The 16,340-nt window shown below is 44.2% G+C and overlaps 1 protein-coding gene across 1 annotated transcript in view; it reads right to left on the reverse strand.

Moving 5' to 3' along the window:
* Positions 1-4,737: 4,737 nt before the first annotated feature.
* The window catches only part of NOLC1 (nucleolar and coiled-body phosphoprotein 1), an 85,425-nt gene continuing 73,822 nt past the window's right edge, over positions 4,738-16,340 (reverse strand). Inside the window, exons 9-14 of the mRNA XM_081329588.1 lie at positions 14,607-14,696; positions 13,951-14,070; positions 7,239-7,742; positions 6,452-6,558; positions 5,229-5,309; positions 4,738-5,010 (exon numbers count right to left, since the gene is read on the reverse strand). Of these exons, the coding sequence (XP_081185714.1) occupies positions 4,852-5,010; positions 5,229-5,309; positions 6,452-6,558; positions 7,239-7,742; positions 13,951-14,070; positions 14,607-14,696 (1,061 nt within the window). The 3' untranslated portion in view covers positions 4,738-4,851. The remainder of the gene's footprint in view (positions 5,011-5,228; positions 5,310-6,451; positions 6,559-7,238; positions 7,743-13,950; positions 14,071-14,606; positions 14,697-16,340) is intronic.

A 16,340-nucleotide genomic window follows, 5' to 3' on the forward strand; every position in this document is an offset into this window, starting at 1 on the left:
ATCTGAGTTTGACACCCCTGCTGTATACTCACATTATCTTATTAATATGTCTTTGTAAATATAAATGTTGGCAAACTCTCAGCCAGGCGAAGAGGAGGGGGTCTGTTCATTCTCAGGGCAAGACAAGCAGAGTGGGGACATTCTTGTAATATAAATAGGATGCAATAAAGAAGCTGACTTGAAACTTTCACAAATGGATCTGGTTCCTTGTGCCTGACAATAGGCATTAGATACATTATATCAGGGGTGTCAAACTCAATTTCATTGAGGGCCACATCAGCATTGCGGTTGCCCTCAGGGGGCCGGGTGGGTATGGCCAGGGTGGGCGTGGCTAGAGTGTAAGTGTATGGGAGAACCCTACCCAATGATGCAGCTAAGATCAGAGTTGTCACCCTAGCCCTGGAAGGGCTCCAGCTAGATGGATGATAATCCTACATAACAGCAATGCCCCCGAGTTCTGGAATTTCAACCGGTTCATGACAGCACCGAGGTGCCGGTTTGAAGGTCGACTGGCAGACTGAAAGGTTCAGGACCACATCAAAACTGTGAAGCAAGGGTGTTGGCCAGTGGCTGAAATACAGAGGACTTCCATGACTTAGCCTGCCACCTCAACTGGCCCGAAGACATCCTGGTGAGCTGTTTCCAAGACGGGGTAAACAACTTGTTTAACGCTTGCGTGGCTCAAGGGGCACTGACAAGGTTCATTGATAAGAACTTAGCCTGAGGGTTTATCCAATCGGCCAGACCCCAGGTGGCAGCCCCTGTGCTTTTCCCAAGAGAAAAAGGATGGGTCTCGGTCTGTGTTGATTATAGATGTTTGAACGCAGTGTCTGTGGAGAATGTGTACCCCCTGCCCCTCATGAGGGACATGCTAGCTCATCTGTCGAAGGGGAAAATTTTCTCATAGACCTGTGGGAGGCATACTATTGCTTTAGAATTAAAAAGGGGGATGAATGGAAAATGGCTTTCAACAGCCCCCTGGGGTGCTTCCAGTTCAGGGTGCTCTCCTTTGGATTACGGGGAGCCCCAGCGTTGTTCATGCAGCTGATCAATGAAGTTCTCCATGACCACCTATATAAAGGGGTCTTGGTGTATTTGGGCGATATCCTAATCTACACCAAGACTAAGGCTGAACTTTAGGGCGGTCCTAAAGTTCTGCCAAGCTATATGCCAAGCTCTCCAAGTGTGAATTCCACTGAGATAGAATTGACTACTTGGGCTACTGCATTTAGTACAAGGGGGTGAAGGTGGCCCTGGAGAAGGTGCAGGCTGTCCTGGAGTGGGGGGCCCCCTTACACCAGAAAGCAATTACAGAGCTTCCTGCGGTTTGCCAATTTTTACAGACAGTTTATTCACTCTTTTGCCCAAATTGCACTCTCCATTATCAACCTGTTGCAAACAAAGGGGGAGAACAAATTGAAACCTAGCCAGCTGTTAAAAGGGACTGTGGAATGCCAAGCTGCATTTGAAAAGCTTAAAAGACTGTTTTCAGTGGAGCCGGTGCTGAAGCATCCAGCTGTGGAAAAACCATTTGTAATTAAGGCTGATGCCAGTGATGTGGCAGTAGGCACTGTACTGCTTCAAAAGAACCAAGAGGGTCAGTTACAGCCCTGCGCTTACACCTCCAAGAAACTGACTGAGACAGAACAACGGTGGGCTGCTTGGGAGAAAGAAGTGTAAGCAGTACACTGGGCCCTCTTTACTTGGAGGCATTTTTTGGAAGGGAGTAAAATCCCCTTCTAGGTATTGACTGATCATAAGAACCTGGAAGCATTAAAAAACCCCAGAAAATTGTCTCAGAAACAAGAGCAGTGGGCTCAGCATTTCCACCAGTTTATCTTCTCTATCCACTATTTGCCAGGAGGAAAAAAATTACTGGCAGATGCCTTGTCGAGATTGCTGCAATACACCAGCGTAAAGTCAGGGGTAGTTAAACCTTTGTTTTCCCCACATTAGCAGCCCTGGTCACTACTAGGGCACAGACTAAGGGCACCCCACTGTTGGACAATGCAGCAGTGGCAAAATTTTAAAAAACACAGAAGGATGAGTGGTTTTCGGGGCCATGGAAACCTTTGTTCAGTGAAAGATGGGTTGGCGGAAAACTCTATGTCCCAGCTGCCCTGAAGCTGAAAATTATGCAGTCCTGTCATGATTCAAAGTTGGCAAGGCATTTCAGGTTCGTCAACACCCTTCAATTGCTAAAAAGACATTTTTGGTGGCCTTCCTTAAAGGACACTGAAATTATGTTGCCAGCTACCCCCACGTGTGCGGCAGCTAAAGGGAGGCAAGTAAAAATGCCTGGGCTCCTGCAGCCAGTCGTGAGCCCTTCAGCATCCTGGAGAGAGATCTCTATGGATTTTATTGTGGAACTGCCCGAAAGCACGGGAAATATGTCAATTGGGTTGTTACTGACTTATTTTCAAAACAGGCCCATTTCATCCCATGTCAAAAGATCCCGACTGCAAAAATGTTGGCCAAATTGTTTGTGCAGCATACTTATCATCTACATGGAGCCCCACAACGCATAATTTCAGACAGGGGTGTCCAATTCACTTCTAAGTTCTGGAGAGCCTTTTTGGATCTTTTAGGTTCTGATCAGGGACTGTCATCATCTTCAAACAAATGGGGAAACAGAACGAACAAACTCTGTTCTAGAACAATATCTACATTGTTTTATTAATTATCAACAGGATAATTGGACTAACCTGCTACTGTTTGCTGAAGTAGCCTATAACAATGCAGTGCATTCCAGCACAGGCTTTACCCTCTTTCAAGTAGCTAATGGACAAACTTTCAACTCTATGCCAAAATTGCCTAACAAGCCTGCCATTCCTTCTCTTAAAGACTCAGTACATCAGTTACAAAACATTTGGCCTATTCTCAGGAAGGCTCTGGATAAAACCAGGGCAGCCTATAAAGCTCAGGTAGATAAAAAATGGATGGAACCAAAGCCTTTTTGTATAGGGGACAAAGTTTACCTTTCTACCAAATTTCTGCAATCATTACAGCCCTCTAAAGAATTAGGGCCAAAATACATAGGCCCCTTTCCAAATCAATCTGGTCACAGTTGAGCTAGACCTCCCTAAAAGTCTAAGACAAATCCACCCAGTTTTCTATTGTAATTTACTGAAGCCTGAAATTACATTCACACTTAGGCCTGCGGCCATTCCTCCTCCTCCCCCATTATGGTAGAGGGTGAACATTTTGAAATTAAGGACATTTTAGAATCTCGCAAATGCTACGGCTCTACTCAGTATCTCGTGGCTTGGAAGGACCTTCCTGTCTCACAGAACGAGTGGGTTTATAAGAAACATGTTAAAGCCTCTAGACCAGGGCTTTTCAACTTTTTTACCCATTATACCACTTTTAGGATATGGCAACATCCAAGTACCACGTCGCCTAGCAAGGTGTCAAAAACTTGATGACCCCCCCCAAAAAGGAAAAAAGTGATGAAGTACAGGTAGTCCTCGACTTACAACAGTTCACTTAGTGACTGTTCAAAGTTATAATGGCACTGGAAAAAGTGCCCCCCAAGCCACAGCCAAGCAGGACATCTGCCTGCCCGCCTGGCAGCATTCTTCCTCCTGTCCGAGGTTTTCATTGTTGTGAGCATTTCTGTTGAGGATTGGCAGCGGGGGTGGGGTCGGAGGGTGTTTGGTTTTTATTCCCCCCCGTCTGCTGTGTAGTCACAGCAGGTTTTGGTCACTTCACATGACCCTGGGACACTGTGACCATCATAAATATGAATCAGTTGCCAAGCATCTGAATGTAAATCACAAGACCCTGGAGATGCTGCAACATTCCAGCTGATCGGTGCTTCTTCTGGGCTCAGAAGTGCCAGGATCAGCGCCGAGCTCCAGCTGGAGCCTGGCGCTGATCCTGCTGCTTCCGCTGAGCCCTGACAGCCCTGCAGCTCCAGTCACCTCTTGCTCAGGCTTGTGCAGTGCTGCCACTGATTCAGCTCATTCCCCTCCCCCGCTATCACTTTTCTTGGATGGTCACCTACCACCTGCTAGGTGCCAATGTACCACAGGTGGTACCCGTACCACTGGTTGAAAAGCCCTGTTCTAGACTACTTAAGCATTTTCATGCTCATTATCCTGATAAGCCTGACTGATGTGTATGTATTCCTCTTTTCCCCTTCCCCCTTTCTGTTTTTCATATGGATTTGTCATTCTACTGGGGGGGTGCATGTCAGATCCCTCTAATTTGACTTGCTTGCATTCTATTATTTTATTACTACCTTAGTTGTTTATGTAATCATTTTCAGGATCTGCCATACTGGTGGGAGGAGGGCTGCTTGCCTACTTGCTGGGTATATATTTGCTCTGATTACTCCTTGAGTGGCCCTCCCTCTGTGAGAAAGGAATGTGGCCTGAAGACATCTGCCTTATCTCCAGACAATGGTGCCTGGGACTGTTGGGAACCGAAACTGAGAGACCTTGAGATGGACGCAACATTGCAGGCTCAAAAAACATGGATTGGCTGGAATTCAAAAGGACTGTTGGACACAGGGGGGAGGAGCCATGAATGGCATTTTGATGTAACCTTCCATGTGCGAAATCTTCAGACTTTGCTTTGTTCTACTGCTATCATTAACTCTCAATAAAAGTTCCTTTTGAAACAATGCCTATTTCAAGAGTTCTGCTTTCTTGGGAGACCTAATGGAGGCAGACTCTTACAGCAAGAGACATTTGATCCCTGATATATATATGAACATCAGAGGAAGAGTAAGAATTAGAAATAAGGTATGTTTATTTATCACATTATCAGGTGTGCTGTAACATAAAATGATGCAAAGTTAAAAACTTTTGAGCTTAATTGGAATTCCGTTCCCAATATGGTGGAAGTTTAGTCACTTTCAAATTTGATGGAGTTTATCTGTGTAGAGATAGTGCCACCACAATAACTTCCCCTTTTCTTCTTTGTCTTCTCATGCCGGAAGGATTTACCTTTTGTAAATTTCAGAACATCATTTGCTTTTTCACCCCAGTCACCCAGAGCTCCTTTCTGGGAAAGATGAGAAAATTGATAATCATTAAGTCACAAAATACTGAGCATAAATGATTTTTATCACTTTGCATTTGTAAGCTGTCCAGAGTCTATAAGTATACTTCACAAAAATAAATAAACAAACAAACAAATGGCAAATACTGCAATTTTGTTATAGGTTGTCCAGGTAATATCTATTTTGTAGAGATTATTACATGAAGAATGCTTATCCCTACCTTGGCATCAAAGGAATTGTTTGCTACTCGCACATCTATTTCTATTTCTTCTGTTCTTATTCTGCGAAAAGGACTGGATTGCTGCAAAAGAAAAAAAAGATACAGATAGTCCTCATGATGTGACCATTCAAGTTGCTAAAAAAAAAGGGATTTATGACCAGTCCTCAAAGTTCTTGCCACTTCAGCGGGATGCTGACCATGGGGATCATGGTCACATGAACAATCTTGCCCTTATGATCAACTGTGGCATCCCATGATCACAATCCATGCCCTTCCCTGCTGGCTTCCTCCAAGCAAAGGCAAAGTCAATAGGAAGGCAGCAAGGAAAGTTCAAAGTCATTGGGCTAAGTGACTGCCCAACCTTTGTGCACACACATGCATTGTGGCCTTCCTTGCCCACTTCACTTGCACACAACCCAGACTCTTTTTTCCCCTGGCCTCCTTGCAATTGCATACATGCATGCACACAGCCCACATCCTATTTCCATGGCGCACACATGCACATATTCCATGTACCCGCTTTACTTGACTTCCCTGCAATCTCTCCCACACATACACATGTACTTTGCATCTTCTTTCCACAGTCTCCCTGCAATTGCACTCATTCCACACCTTCCTTCCTGTGCCTCTCTGCACTTGGTTACAAGAATGAGTGCAACCCAGTGGCTTTTCCCCCCACCTCTTTGTAATCACATGCATTTTATGCTCAGCATCGAGTATCTCCTCTCCCAAACTCACACGTGCCCTGTGTTGAGCCTCTCCCCATTATTAATTACCTGGGTTCCTTCCACTTTATGTCTCATGCATCTTGGATTGTGATAACTAGGACTGCAAGACATCACTAAATGATATTGTCACATGATGTCATGCTTCAAAGCCTCATCACTTAGCAATAACAATCCCATTCCAACTGAAATTGTCACTTGAGGATTACTCACCTATGATATATCTTGATTTCTGGCCAAATCGTTCGAAATGGCAATTTAGGAGTTTCTCTAGCTGAGAAATTGTTTTTAGAGTCTCCAAACATTAGAACTAATATAAGATCACCCATGACCATTACATAATATCTCACCTTCTTTCAAAAAACCATGTGAAACACAATTCAAATTCAGGTTTTGCAGATGAAGGAAAGAGTTACCTATAGTAAGATGGGCAGCCACTAAGTTTAATAAATAAAGTAAAATAAATAAAATCATAAAGTTCTTTTTCTCAATCCTTACCTGCTTTGATTTTGGGAATGTATGAGGACTTCTGGCTTTCATCTTCTTGATGTCTGGTGTCTCCAACTCTTGTTCATCTTTCCTTTTCCGCTTTTTTTTGGATAAGCCTGTTACATTTTACAGGAATAGTAAGCTTCTACAAGATCATCTCATTCTAAATAAGTAGCAGTCTAATCAATAAACAGTTTAAGTGGGGCAGGAAAGAAAGAGTTTCATTCATGCTATAAATTCAGGTATGATATGGTTATTTAAAATATCTCTAATCAGTAGGAACTGATTCACCCAATGTCTGGGTGCATACAATATGCAAAGCAAAATAATTCAGTGTGGTTTATAACTTGATGCTGTCTAAGCCAAAGCATGATTAAGCTACGGTTAAAATGATGCTGTGGCATGCTGTGAGCCACTACAAAAAGTCTTCCTTGACAGACAGGGATGATGTTCACCTATCGTATTAAATGAAGCCCAAAGATGACACAAAGATCCAAATGAGTCCAATCTTTCAACTGCTTACCCCTAACAAGCAGAATCTTGCCATACTAAAGCAGTAACCTTCTAACCTACTAGATCTATTTTGAGAGATTCTAACCCTCTTCCATTCTACCCATCCAGCTTCGGACTTCCATGCCTCTCTCTGGGAAAGCTCTATGTTGACAAAATTCTTATCCATTGATTTTCCAGGTGCACATTCCATCACAATTTTTTCCTTTATTTTATTGTATTTGATTTGGTGTTATATCCAAACTAGCTCCATTCTATTTAACTTCCCTCATGAAAAATTACTAACCTTCTTTTGTGGCCTCTTCATTAGAACTACTATTGTTTGCAGTATTCAGCAATTCAGATGTTGAAGTCTTTGATGCAGATGTTTTGCCCACAAAGTTGGCTGAGGATTTTAGCACTTTTTTTGCTCTTTTGCAATTATTTTGTTCTCTCTTTCTTTCTCTTTGTTCAGATATTTTAAATTGTTCATCAGTGGAACTCTCAGAAGAGGTTCTGATCTCAGCTGGGGCTTGCATGCTACCCACTGAGAGTTTGCTAGCTGCTTTCTGGATTGGCTGAGTCTGTTCTTCACTGCTTGAGCTGCTTGACTCAGAACTCTTTGGTTTAGAGACAGGGGTGCTGGATTTGGGTGTTGTTTTGACAACCTTTGTGCCTTTTATTTTATGAACATTCTTATCTTCAAGGATACTTTCTACTTTCTTTGCCAGCACTGCAGGAGGTTTTTTCACTTTCTTTATGCCTGTCCTAACTTCAAATTTCTCAGGAATACTGTCAGAACTATCAGAATCTAGGAAGAAAAAACAGCAGGAGACAAACTAATCTGATTGCACTGCATCTTATCCTCAGTATTTTTAAAATTTAGATTTTTTGGTGGACTAAAGTGCAGATTCAGAATAATAAACTGTTATTGTCAAAAGTACGATCTCAGTATTTTGAACATAGAGAAAATCAAGCACAGTACCTAATATTTTTTTCAGGTGAGGGAGTCTAGAAAAGAAGATGGTTAAAAGAATATAAGCATCTTTGACTAATCTCTAAAAATTTGGAGTATGAAAACCCAAGTAAATCCCATGGGTGATCTGATCTAAAAGCCAATTCCTTCCTACCTTTCAGAAGGAAAGCAGGTATTTTATTTCTTGGCTTCAGGACAGTAGAGAAATTGTTGAGAGCAATTAAGTACTGTGTTTCCCTGAAAGTAAGAACAGGTCTTACATTATTTTTGCCTCCAAAAGAGGCATTAGGTCTTGTTTTCGGGCAGTGTCTTATATTTTTCGTGACACCTGCCTTGCCTCACAGTGGCAGCACCAACAGCCCATCCAGAAGGAGCCTATGGAGGATGGGCGGGGTAGGCCTGGTCCCCCTCCGCCGTTTTGGAGCCAGGGGGGAGTGACGGTGAAAGGCTCCGCTGCCAGTGTGTGCCGCTGTAGGGGCTTTCTTCATGCTCCACCCCACAGATCACCTGTCTGGCAGCAGCCGCTTCCTCCTTCTCCGCCAACTTTCCTGTGGCTTGCGAGTTCTTGCAAGAAGTTGGAGCCTTCCTGATCCTGACGAGCCTGCTGGCATAGGTCCGCCCACTTTGTCCTGCAAAGCGGAGCTCACCTGGTGCTCTTGGTCACCGGCAGGCCCATTGGGATCTGGAAGGCTCCAAAGGAGGTAACTGGGGGGGGGGGGAGAGGAAGCAGGAGGATTTCCAGCCTACAAACATGGTGCTGCCCCTCTACTTTCTAACCCTGAAATTCCACAGTAAAGTTGGGCAGCCTTTGAGCACCCCTGTCAAGCTACAAATCTGATATACTCGGCTACTTCCCCCTTCCTTCGCAGGGCAAGGCTGAAGTGCTCAGCCTTTAGTTGGGGCTGCCGGCATGGCCGGAGTGCCGGGTGAGTGCCGCTTTGCAGGATGAATCAGACAGAGGTACTTGCAAGTCCTTCCCCAGCTATGGTGAGGAGCAGTGACTGTGTCTGTGCCCAGGAGCCAAGGAGAAGGAATCGGAGGGGTGCAGTGGATGAGTTGCTTTCTGGCCTGGATTCAGGTTTTTCCTTTGATTGCGGGCTGGGGTGAACTGGCCCCTCACTGGGTCCAAGGCGACCCCGGACCAAATGTACACACCCCACGGACATGTCTATGTTATATCCTCTCCTCTCTCCCCCTCCTCCTTTTGTCTTTGGTGTAGCTGGAACTGACTCCTTTCCCCAGGTTGTGCGCAGCTTTCAGAAGTGCCAGTCAGCTGGAGCCTGGCATGGATCCTGGGCGCTCAGCAGAGCTCCAGCAACAACGCAGCTCCAGCAACAACGCAGCTCCAGCTGACTCTCCCACAATCCTATGCTGCATTGCCACCACTTCAGTTCATCCCCATGCTACACTTTTACACTTTTTTTACAGTGCTTTTCAATCCATCGTAAGTGTACCACCTGCCAGTTGCCGATGTACCACCAGTTGTACCTGTGCCACCGGTTGAAAACCCCTGTTCTAAATTGATGTGTTTGTTGATGGACCTATTGGTAGAAAGCTTGGAGGACAAACCTCGGCCTAAATCCAGAACCTGTACTACGAATATTCTCTACAATTTCTAAACTGCATGGGCAAAAACCTCTTAAACTTGATTATCACTGGGAGACTTTTGCCATCAACCCACGAACAACTACGCTTCTTCCACAAATGCCTCTGCAAGAAACCGCTGCCAAAAAGCATGCACTACATTAACCACCCACAAGCATGGAACCTGGATGCAAAATGCTCAAATTCATGATCTCTGATGTATACTACTGCCTAATAAAATACCAATGCACCATCAACGAACCAAATCCAAATGCCTCACCACAATTGGACAAGATCTCACAGATAAGTTAGACCATGCCATCAATAAAATATCCAACAAAACCAGGGGTAGGCAACCTTGGCTCTTTTATGACTTGTGGACTTCAACTCCCAGAATTCCTGAGCATGCTGGCTCAGGAATTCTGGGAGTTGAAGTTCACGAGTCATAAAAGAGCCAAGGTTGCCTACCCCTGAACAAAACCAACCCTCCAGACCCCAAACCATGACAATCTGCAAAAGAAACATACCAAGATAGGACAAGACGACAACTCTGACACATGGATCAAAAACCTATGCAACAGACTATCAAAAGAGGAAAAAGCCGTACTCACACACGGCCTCAATTTCAATCACAAAAACGCAGACCTGGTTGACTTCCTAGCTAACCTAGAATCCATACTAAAAACCAACAACTTCGATCACGAGACATCAGACAGAGGAACAGACACAACAGGACCGCCAACCAACAGGAAAGGCAAGCACTAAAAACTTGAGAAAAGGATGAAAGCATTGTCATCCTGCTAGCAGACAAAGACAGACTCACTGTCATAACAGACAAAACTGACTACATCAACAAAACCAAGGACATACTGTATGACACCAGCACCTATCAAACCATCAAAACCAACCTCACCAAAAAAATTGGAAAACAAAATATAAAGTACCTTGATGAAGATGGAAAAAACAAAGCAAATAATTTCTACATAAAGAAATACCCACAACTACAAGACTCTACGATACCAAAGTTCTACAGACTCCTCAAAGTGCAAAAACGGAATCCCCCTCTGCCCCATTGTAGCAGTCCCTGAAGCACTGACCTACAAATTAGCGAAACCACTACAAAAAAAGACTTCGCCACCTCGTTGATAGCTCAACGCTTTCCAATGAATATGAACAATTCCTTCAACTAATCAAAAATATCAAAATAAATGCTGAAGAAATTTATTTATTTATTTATTTGATTTATATACCGCCCTTCTCCCGAAGGACTCAGGGCGGTGTACAGGGCAACAAAAATAAGAATAAGGTAAAGGTAAAGGTAAAGGTTCCCCCGCACATGCGTGCTAGTCGTTTCCGACTCTAGGGGGCGGTGCTCATCTCCGTTTCAAAGCCGAAGAGCCAGCGTTTGTCCGAGGACGTCTCCGTGGTCATGTGGCCGGCATGACTAGACGCCAAAGGCGCACGGAACGCTGTTACCTTCCCAGCGTAGTGGTCCCTATTTTTCTACTTGCATTTTTACGTGCTTTCGAACTGCTAGGTGGGCAGAAGCTGGGACGAGTAACAGGCACTCACCCTGTTACGCAGCACTCGGGATTTGATCCACCAAACTGCCGACCTTCTGATCGACAAGCTCAGTGTCCTAACCCACTGAGCCACCGCGTCCCTAAAAAAATAAGAATACAGGATACCAAATTTAAAGTTAAATGATTGTGCCCAATGTAGTAGGTTAGTTAAAATAATGTTAAAACCCAGACCCATCAGGCCAGGCCGGCTTGTTCGAATAGATAAGTTTTTAGATCACGCCGGAAGGAGCGAAGGTCGGGGGCCATCCAGAGTTCAGCCGGTAAGCGGTTCCAAAGGATTGGTGCACCCACCGAGAATGCTCACCCCCTGGGGGTCACCAGCCAACATTCTCTGACCGGTGGTACCCTGAGGAGGCCCTCTCTGTGGGAACGTACAGGACGGAGGGAGGATGACGCCGGCAGTAGGTGCTCCCGTAGGTAATCCGGACCCATGCCATGTAGGGCTTTGTATGTCATCACCAGCACCTTGAATTTCACCCGGAAGGCAACTGGAAGCCAATGCAGCTCACGGAGCAGAGGTGTAATATGAGAGTATCGGGAGACCCCCAAAAGAACTCGCGCAGCTGCACTCTGTACCAGCTGAAGCTTCTGAGTGGATCTCAAGGGCAGCCCCATGTAAAGAGCGTTGCAGTAGTCTAGACGAGAGGTCACAAGGGCATGAGTGACTGTACACAAGGCATCCAGGTCCAGATAGGGTCGCAACTGGCGCACCAGACGAACCTGGGCGAAGGCCCCTCTAGTCACAGCTCCTATATGATCATCTAAGGAGAGCTGTGAATCTAAAAGGACACCCAAATTGCGAGCCTTATCTACGGGGGGTAATAACTCACCCCCAATAGTAAGAGATGGAATAATCTGAACTTCCTGAGATGTCGGTATGTACAGCCATTCAGTCTTGTCCGGGTTGAGTTGAAGCCTGTTCTTCCCCATCCAGACCCGGACCGCTTCCAGGCAACGGGACATCACGTCGAGGGCATCACTGGGGTGGTTTGGGGTCGAGATGAAAAGCTGGGTATCATCAGCATACTGATGATATCCCACTCCAAAACCACGGATGATCTCACCTAGTGGCTTCATATAGATGTTAAATAGGAGTGGTGAGAGGACCGACCCCTGAGGAACTCCATAAATGAGAGGTCTCGGGGTCGATCTCTGCCCACCCAACACAGACTGCGAACGTTCCAGAAGGTAGGAGGAGAACCACTGGAGAACAGTGCCTCCCACTCCCAATCTCCTGAGATACCATGGTCGAGATACCATGGTCGATGGTATCAAAAGCCACTGAGCGGTCTAATAGGACTAGGACAGAGGAACAACCCCTGTCCCGAGCTCGCCAGAGATCATTCATCAGAGCGACCAATGTCACTGCTCTATTCACCTCCATCAACATCAACCTGTCCAAATAAAAATCCACAACCTGCTCACAGAAGACAAAAACGCCCCCAGAAAACACTCCCTGTCTGCAGGTGTGCCTGACAACACAGTTCAGGTTTAATGGCAAGATCTACAAGCAGATACAAGGCACACCCATCGGATCACCCATATCCGGCCACATAGCAGAGGCAGTCTTGCAGAAATTTGAATGCACTGTCCTGCCAACCATCCAGCCTACACTTTGGGTCTCCTACATGGATGACACATTCATCATCCTCAAATGATCCAAACTAGGAGACACATATTTCCTGCTCAACATCATTTTCACTGGCATCAGCTTTATGTGCAAAGAAAAGAATGAATACCTCTGCTTCCTCAACATGGACATAAAGAGACATAAGAAAGGTGAAATGACAAGATGTGTACACCAGAAATCCACACAAATGAACCAAATTCTCAACTTTTCCAGCAACCTCCCCACACCACATAAAAGAAGCTGTGTCTAGACCCTCTTCAAGAGAGCCAGAACACACTGCAGCACCAAACCCCTAAGAAGCAAAAGAAAGCCACACAGAAAAGCGCAGCATGGAAACAGGTCCTGTCATTCATCAAGGGAGCCACATCAGAAGTGGCTGCCAGGCTACTGCAACTCCTAGGAATAACAATAGCCCACAAACCCACATTTACACTCAGACAGGAACTTACAAAGATCAAAAACAGAACATGGAAGACAGCACCAACATAATATACAGAATCAGTTGCAATAATTGTCACCTGTTCTATGTTGGTCAGACAGGATGACAGTTAAAATCCAGAATCCATGAACACCAGCTGGGTGTTAAACAGCATGACACAAAGTCCCTGATTGCCAGTCACACAGACAACAAACAATACCTGTTTGACTGGGACAAAGTGAAGTTATTGAACATGCCAAAACCCCTCAGGCACATGAGTTTTTCAAAGCCTGGCATTCTACTAATGGGTCCATCAACAAACATATTGACTTAGAACCAATAAGTAAGCAGACCATCCGAACCACCGACGACAGAATCAATCACCCCCTCATCAGTAGAATTTCACACCTCACAGCAACAGTCAGATCAGACCCAATCTTGTGATTCTGTCTTGTGACTCAAATCACTCTTATGATTCAACCAGTCACAAGACCAGCTGACCATCCAGGACCTATATAAACAAAGAAGTCACTTCCCCCCTAACCCCACTGAAGATGTTACATAATTTGATAATGAAACATCTGGGAACAAATAGCAAGCTCTGCCTAAGTACCTTGTTTTAATAATTCATAATTCTTTATTGCTTACTTATGATGTATTTTAAATTTAAATTTTGGTAGTGTAAGCATGCAATGTAATTAATGATAGATTTTTTGTGTTGTATTTGTCTATAAGTAACTGAAGATTGAACAATATACCTGTTCTTCAATGAAATAATACAAGATAATAAAACAGAAAACAATTGATTTACCATGTTATCCACAGTACCTGAAGTATCAGAGGAGCTGTTCACTTTCTTGGATGGAACTGACTTAGCAGCACCGTTTGCTGAAATGGCTTTGGCAGAGCATTTGACCAAAACTTTCTTTTCTTCTTCAGAGCTAGAATCTAAATAAAACACACATAGCTTTCATTTATACTGGCACATTTAATTTTTCCTCAAAAATGTTGGAAGATTATATAGTACTGACAGCATTTTGTATTTGGTTGCTTATAACTATCAACATTATTTATTTATTTATTTGATTTGTATACCGCCCTTCTCCCTAAGGACTCAGGGCGGTGAACAGTGAACATAAATAACAGAATGCACAAATAGTTATCTTAAAACAATAATTAAAACAGAACCCATCAGACCAGACCGGATTGCTTAAACAGATATGTTTTTAGGTCGCGTCGGAAGGAGCAAAGGTCGGGAGCCATCCGGAGCTCAACTGGTAAACGGTTCCATAGGTCAGGCGTGCTCACAGAGAACGCCCTCCCTCTGGGAGCCACCAGACGGCATTCTCCGAACGGCGGCACCCTTAGGAGGCCCTCTCTGTGGGAGCGTACTGGACGGAGGGACGTTGACGCTGGCAGCAGGTTATTCCTAAGGTATAACTTCCTAAAAAGAGAGATCACATATTACATGGCAGGGTACTCACCTGAATCACTCCCAGAAGAATTATGTTCGTTTTGGACATAAGCAGGAAGAGATTTGGGGGCAGATGCTTTTTTAATCATAGACCCTTCGGCTAGAGAAAAATATATATAAAGGTTTCATTATATTCCCTGTGACAATTCCAAGATAATAGTTTATAAATATGCTGTCAAGCTGGGATCTTGTAGGAACATCTACATCTATTACTGCAATCTAAAACTATAGTTGTCTTCAGTAGAAATAACTGCAAATAGTTTTTATAGATTGAATTAAAATTATCTGTACTGTTTATGCTAAGTTTACTATAACATTTAAGGTCTATGTGTTGTTAATGCAAAGTATCTTTTTATAACCATAACAATGTACCAATCCAGACATGAAAATTGATAAAATATATTATACAAACATTATTCATCCAGAAAGATGACCCTGATGAGAATTTGTCTCTCTTGCATGAGATGATAGAGAAGAAGATTGTATTCACAAAGGGTGTTAAGCCTATTTTAACTATGATCTGTTGAATAAACCATGGTGGCTCTGTTCAAACATTAAACAAAAACAGAGAATGTTATTGCAGATGAATTTTTCCCAATGGCTGAGGGCTGCAGGATGCATAAATAACTGTAAATAATAAATAGATTTTTATTTTGAGAGATGCAATAAATATTAAAAGCTTGTTTTAATAATCTACCATACTTTGACAAAATATATAGTCAGGTTGTGGCAAAAACGACTTGGGGGAAATTCAGATACACACAAAAAAAGAAATACAGGGATACATTTATAATAATGTACGTAGTGTAAACCCATGATTTGCACACCACAAAGGCTTGTTTCTCGCCTATGATACAAGGCCCTGTTATTACAGAGTCGGTGGGAGGGGCGCAACCGAAGAGACCAACTGCGGATCTCCAGGTGGCGTTCCAGAGGTTCCAGGTCGTTGAGGATGGCTATAAAGCTTTTGACATGGAATGTTAATGGCTTAAATTCACCACAAAAAAGAAAGTGTTTCATTATTTGAAGCAACATAAAATTTATTTATTTATTTTATTTATTAATTTAATTTATATACCGCCCTTCTCTCAAGAGACTCAGGGCGGTGAACAGGGCAATACATAAAAATTAGATACAAAAGTTAAAATTAGATTATTAAAAAATAATTAAACAATGCCCAGAAATAATACAAGTTTAAAATTGAAGTCGTTAATAAAAATCCCACCCCGTCCCATCAGGCCAGGCCAGCTTGTTTAAAAAGATAGGTTTTAAGGTCGCGCCGGAAGGAGCGGAGATCGGGCGCCATCCGGAGCTCAACCGGAAGATGGTTCCATAAATCCGGTGCACCCACAGAGAACGCTCTCCCCCTGGGGGCCACCAGTCGGCATTCTTTGACCGGCGGCACCCTGAGGAGGCCCTCTCTGTGGGAGCGTACTGGGTGGAGGGAAGTTGACGCCGGCTGCAGGTGCTCCCCAAGGTATTCTGGACCCATGCCATGGAGGGCTTTGTAGGTCATTACCAACACCTTGAACCTCACCCGGAAGACAACTGGTAACCAATGCAGCTCGCGGAGCAGAGGTGTAACACGGGAGTATCGGGAGACTCCCAATACAACTCTCGCGGCTGCATTCTGTACCAGTTGGAGCCTCCGAGTGGTCTTCAAGGGTAGCCCCATGTAGAGAGCGTTGCAGTAATCAAGACGAGAGGTCACGAGCGCATGAGTGACCGTGCGCAAGGCATCCCG

The sequence above is a fragment of the Vipera berus genome (assembly GCF_964194415.1).
Source record: "Vipera berus genome assembly, chromosome: 5".
NCBI lineage: Eukaryota > Metazoa > Chordata > Lepidosauria > Squamata > Viperidae > Vipera > Vipera berus.